General features: G+C 40.5%; 2 protein-coding genes across 2 annotated transcripts; both read right to left on the minus strand.

Moving 5' to 3' along the window:
- Positions 1-2,366: 2,366 nt before the first annotated feature.
- On the minus strand, positions 2,367-3,479 carry LOC132871197 (probable G-protein coupled receptor 148). The gene has a single exon (XM_060905303.1). It carries the CDS (start codon positions 3,477-3,479, stop codon positions 2,367-2,369), a length of 1,113 nt encoding a protein of 370 aa, XP_060761286.1.
- Positions 3,480-4,948: 1,469 nt separating this feature from the next.
- Positions 4,949-5,923, minus strand: LOC132871276 (probable G-protein coupled receptor 148). Its single transcript, XM_060905397.1, has one exon. It carries the CDS (start codon positions 5,921-5,923, stop codon positions 4,949-4,951), a length of 975 nt encoding a protein of 324 aa, XP_060761380.1.
- Between the last annotated feature and the right edge of the window lie 247 nt (positions 5,924-6,170).

Genomic DNA, 6,170 nt, shown 5'->3' on the forward strand with positions numbered 1-6,170 from the left:
TAAGGAAAGTGAGAACATATTATACACATGTCTACAATGTATAAAAAACATTTTAATACAGCATTACGCTGGTAGCATACACAGAGTAAGCAAAAGGCATGCGCTCAACCCAGTTAACAAGGGATTGCGCAATCTGACGTGAGGCACGGCTTGGTGCTGCCTCACGTCGCTGCATATTCGCTGCAATTGAATAGGAAATAGGCAAATACGGCGATTTTGATCGGAAAAATGATTGAAATTATTTGAATCATACAGAAATGGCATATATAGCACAGATGATTGGACAAATCTTTATTGTTATTATTTACATTCATTACATCTCATGATGGCTGGATGATGACCGGTGAGGCCCTGCCTCACCTGCCGCCCCTGACCGCACGTCACTGCTGTGGGGTCAAATATCTGTCTGAAAACCTTGTGAACACAGTATTTCCAAGGCTAATACAAGTAATTTCACCAGGTCAAGATTACTGTGAGGTCAAATGTCCACCCCCAAATCACAACTTAATAAGGCGTGTAGTTTACTGGGCGGAGGCATCCCCATTGATGCCGTTGGCGTCAAGTTCTATCTAGTTATTTATGTTTTACAAAGTGTCCCAACCTTTTTGGAACTGGGGTTGTAAGTCAAACAGTCCTTCCTGGGACAAGAATGTTAATCAGTTTAATACAAAGTCAAGTGGAAAAATGCATAAAATACAACTTAGGAGTTATAAAACATCTCAGAGAAGGATCACAGAATTTGATGTAATTAAAAACAAACAAACAAACAAACAAACAAACAAACAAACAAAAATAGTGGCATTTCAGAAACACTGCATGTTCAGAAGCACATTCTTCAATAAGTTAGCTCATAATTGCTGATCCAGTACAGAAAATATTCTTTATACATATATTTGCAGTCAGAAGTTTACAAACATGGACATGAATGTCATGGCAGTACTCAGCTTTCACTGATTTCGCTGAACTGTTCTTTTTTTCTGGGGAAGAATAACTGTACAACAGACATCTTAAATAGAAAAACCCAATAATTTGGTGTATAATTCTGTATAATATATGTATAATTCTGGCCGTATGTTAATTTCAGAAAACCCAAAATAAATTAAAACTTGTGCACCAAATTCTTGGATTTTTTTTCCTGTTAAAGGTGTATGTTGCATAATCATTCTGCCAAAAAAGAAAAAGAACAGTTCAAAGAAATCACTGAAAACCCACTATTGACATAACATTCATGCCCCTGTCATGTCACATTGTCATTCTGCAAAAGACCGCTCCCATCAGGGTAGAAATGTTTCTTCATAGGATAAAGGATCAGTTAGAATAAGTATTAATGTGTAATGACTCATCCTTCTGTGCCCACTGCAGCACAACACACACACACACACACACACACACACACACACACACACACACACCGCAACAGTTTTCCTTTCAATTGTCACTAATCTGTAGTACAGTATAGTAATATAATTATTATAGTATAGTAAACTATGTATATTCTTCCTACCCTGTTCAAAAGCAGTATCTTGTACACAATATGTGAATAACTAGAATGTTCACAGTATGAAAAAAGAAAAAAAATCCCAGATGATGTACAGCCCATCTTCACAGCCAGTTCATTAAAAAAAGTGACAAACTAGTCTTGAGAAGCAACAATGGCAGCAATTAGACACTTAAACTATTAAAGTAACATGATTTTGTCACAAAAAAAAAATGTTGCAGGTAACTGACAAATGTACTTTAGTTTATTTATTGCCTATGTGATAGCAATGGCTAATAGCTATTCTGTTCAATGTTTTTCTAGGTTTTGGAGTAACTCCACTTTGTGCCTGCTATGAATGTGCATGCGACAAATAAAGCTGGAATCTTGTTTTATTCAGTGTTGTGGCAATACACATAATTTAGAATATGAGAAAACACAGGATGCATATACTTATTTAAGGCTTACAGAGACTTGTAGTAGATCAAGGAGGGCATGAGAGCTAACGTCCAAAACCAGTGTGTGTTTTAACTACTCCACACCATTATCATGTATCCAATTAACAAAAAATAAATCAGTCTCTGTATTTCTGAGGAAACTGCATCTGTGGATGAATTTGACTTATTGATAGTCACATGAAGGCTTAGTATATTTTACCAAATGATACTTCATAGTATACTGTATACTTCTATAAGGAATAGGATACATTACTGGAGCAGTGTACAAATATGCTTTTTAAACAAACAGAACCCACAATTACCCGCTTTAGGATTTTATCAGAATTAAGACAGCAATCAAAATCTTTAGCAGGGTAAGTCTAAGGAAGCTTACATGGACTATTGAACCCCTTTATACAGTCTTCATAAAAATACTAGAAATGTTTTAGCAGTCACATGACAGGTGTGATGGCCCTGGGTCTATTCAGCCTAAAAAAATCCAGCAGAGCCCCACGCAAGTCCCTGTACCTGAGCCCATACAGGTAGGGTGCCAGAGCTTTGGGCAAAACCAGCAGGATGTTGCATAGCACCAGCGAGACCCAGAGGCCTGTACTGGGATGTAACTTACTGCTGTAGCTGTACAGCATCAACTTGATGACCAGTAGTAGCATGGGACACACAGCCAGGAACAGGTGGAGATAGTGAACAAGAAATGTTCCTTTAGCCCGGGATGATCGCTCTCCATGCCACACTCCGGACATTCTGGTATGACAGTACAGTACCACATAACCAGAGACCACCAGCAGCAGGGTGATTAGGACAGCCATGACTGTTAGTAACATGCACATCTGGAGGGGCTTCGAATGGCTAACAGTTAGCACTAGAAACAGAGGCAGAGAGCAGATGTGTTGGGTGCAGGGGCTCATCGTATGGTACCACAGGAAGAGACCTGCAGATGCAGCAGGGAAGAAGACAGAAATGGCCCAGATAGTGAAGACAGCTGCATAGGTTCTGGAGACTGGCCACAGCATAGCATATCGTAATGGTGCAAATATAGCCAACGAAGTGTCTACCACTATGGCAGTGGCGCTGAAGATCCCACCGCTGTAAAAGATGCCCATCAGGAACAGCATGGCAGTGCAGGCCAAGTCTGACATCAGCACACTGGCTGCATTCAAACAGGTGGTCAGCATGTAGAAAGCCACAAAGAGTAGGTCACTAAGCAGGGCATTGGCCAGGAGAAGGTAGCGAGTCTGTTGTCGTAAGTGAGCTCGGGACAGGATCCGGGCAAGGATGATTGGTGTGGTTAAAAACACAGCCAGAAATCCTAGGATGGGGCAGATCTGGAATACCCTCATCTGCCTACGTGGGAGAAAAACCTGCCACTCTTGAACAAACAGTTCCATTGCAGTACGAGAGGTGTTAGTCAGGGCAAACTGTCTTCTGAGACGCTCCGCCTGCCCTGAACTGTTGTACCAGTCACCAAATGTACACAAAAGAGACAGTGTGAAATCCTCTGCAGCCACGAAGAACCTTTCTGTCCGCCCCTGCAGAAGAGCCTCCATTATTACTTAAATCTGTGCAAGCAAGTATTCAGCACTGCCAGTTCGCACTTGTCCTCACTACAGAATGACAGGCAAGCGTGTGAGCCAGGTGTTATTGAGTGGTTTTGGTCATGTTTCCATGGAGGTGGAGATGAGAGTAAACATCACTTTGCAGGTAAATGGAGCTGCATGAGCTCTCTCACTACATGGAGATATAAAAACAGATAGCCATAACTAGGCCTGTTGTCAAACTTAATCTACTTCTGTACATACACTAAAGTGTGTGTACAGAAGTCTTTATTAAAAAGTCTTTATTAAAAAAAGTAATTGAGTACAAGTAGGAAACATTTTAAAATACAGCTTTGTTGAACAAGGATTTAACGGCACATCAGGTATATGTTTACTACATAGCAGTTTAAAATATATATTATTTAATAGAAAGAGTAAAACCTAGTACAAAAACCTCTTAGTAAAAAAGCAAGCATATTAATGCAAATAAAAGTGAAAGGGCAATGAATGGTATATCAGATAAAGTTAAAACAGGTAACATGATAATGTTAATCTTTGTATTCATGTTCTGGGTTTTCTTATCGCTCATGATCACCATCCTACTGTTAGTATAATCAGAGAAACATTTTTCTGCCTGTACTAAACAAAAGAAAGCTGTTACGAACATTTTCTTGTGGCTGCATAAGAGCCAAATGTGATCAGCTCATTACAAAAATTGAAATATTTCAACTGTTATTTCTTATTTGTATAGCATTTTTAACAATAGAGACTGTCACAAAGTAGTTTTACAAAAATTACAGATTCCTAACGAGCAAGCCAGAGGCAATAGTGGCAAGAAAAAAAACTCCCTAAGAAAACATGAGAAAGTAAGTTTGAAAGGAACCAGACTCAAAAGGGAACCCATGGGTATCTACCTGGGTTACATCTGATAATGGGTTTTATAAATCATTACTCTTCTACAACTGTATATTATAAAGTGAAACAGGACTAAGTGTGTTGAAAGGATGTTCGGTATGAGTATACTTTGAATAAGAGTCCTAGGATGAGCACAGGACAGCCTTTATTAAATATAAAGCAGCAGTTCTTACAATATGATTGGAAGGTGGTGTGCGCATGATGGTCAAAAAAAGAGGCACTTTCCTCACAAATAGTAATTAAAGAAAGGTGTAAAGCTTTCAGTTTGTTACTAATCATGAACAATCATAGTTAGTGCTAACTTGGCTTTCAAATGCCACATGATCATTTTGGCCTAGATTTCTTTATGCACAGCAAAATCCCCAGTGTTGAATTAACACCCAGAGTGTTTATATAGGTCCAACTGGACACAAATTAACTCTGAAAGTGTTAATTCAACACTGAGGAATTTGCTGTGTGTGTTTCAGCAGAAATTAGCATGGCCAGAATCCCACTGCATTGTTTTGCACCCTGCTAGATTCCCCTCAGGTTTGGCCATGGTAGGGGTTTTTGTGTAATTATTCTCTTTAAGTTTCTGTTGGTGTTGGTGAATTGTTGGTGTGCTGGCTGAGCCATCTTTTCCACACCATCAGTTGAACCATTTCATAGACCTCCCGGTAACGCAGGCCATACACGTAGGGGGCACAAGCACGTGGCACAACCATCAGCACAGCCAGATTAATTGTATTGATCCACACAGCCAGGTGCACATTCTTAGATAACTCCCCAAACTGTGCAAGCTCCACTGTAAACACCAGACCAGGTGCAAAGTATATTAGCAACATCATAGTGTGTGCTAGCAGAGTTCGCCGGGCTCGTGAGTAGCGACTGTGCCATATCCCGGAGCTCCTGGTGACCATGTAGAGACGGATGCAGCAGTAGAGGATCAGCACAACGCAGACAATCACCCACACACTGAAGTAGATATGCAGGCTGACCTCAATATCTTCTTCCAGGGATGCGAGACTGAGCAGCACCAGACACATCTTCAGGTTCTCTGTTTTGCCCTGTTTTCTGACTACCATCACCACCAGCAGTGAGAGCGGATACACCATGGCTATGACCCACACCAATGCAACTATCTTCTTTACTCGTGACAGAGGCAGGATTTCACTGTAGCGCAGTGGCCAACGCATGGCCATAAATGTGTCAGTGACCATCAGCGTGACAGTTAACACAGAGGAGCAATACGTAGTCACAGTGGCAACCATTAAGAACTCACAGAATATGTAGTGCATTTCCATGCCCAGTGCATTACAGGAAATGTTGGTGATGTTAAAGATGAGGAAGAGGATGTCCGATAGCAGTGTATTGGCCAGGAGGAGGTAGCGGGTTTCCTGTCGGAGAGATGGACTCCAGAAGATACAGAAGAGGAGTAATGGGTTTATCACCAGAGTGACAGTAGTGAGGAGAACAGCAGGGATGAGGAGGAAATTCATTCCTTCATTCTGCATGACCAGGAACCACTCACAAGCTGTACAAGAGGGACAGGAGGAATTCATTTTTGTGTATTACTGTCTTCAGATAGGAGCCTTCAGGATGAACAGGTTCAGGTTCTACCTACAGGATAAAGGACAAAAACCAAGGAAAGTTAACATTTGCATGAAGGTATTTCTTTTTCAGTGACTATACCGACTTTGATTACTTTAAAGGGGAACAGAGGGCAATATATAGAGTAAATATAACAATAAAACACACATTAACGAACCTTATTCAAGACTTACAAAAGTTTTTTTGTTCTAAGGTTGG

The sequence above is a fragment of the Neoarius graeffei genome, chromosome 23, assembly GCF_027579695.1.
Source record: "Neoarius graeffei isolate fNeoGra1 chromosome 23, fNeoGra1.pri, whole genome shotgun sequence".
NCBI lineage: Eukaryota > Metazoa > Chordata > Actinopteri > Siluriformes > Ariidae > Neoarius > Neoarius graeffei.

What these genes read in the sequence shown, in the direction of transcription:
- LOC132871197 (XM_060905303.1), bottom strand. Translation starts at nt 3,479, where the DNA reads ATGGAGGCTCTTCTGCAGGGGCGGACAGAAAGGTTCTTCGTGGCTGCA.
- LOC132871276 (XM_060905397.1), bottom strand. Translation starts at nt 5,923, where the DNA reads ATGAATTCCTCCTGTCCCTCTTGTACAGCTTGTGAGTGGTTCCTGGTC.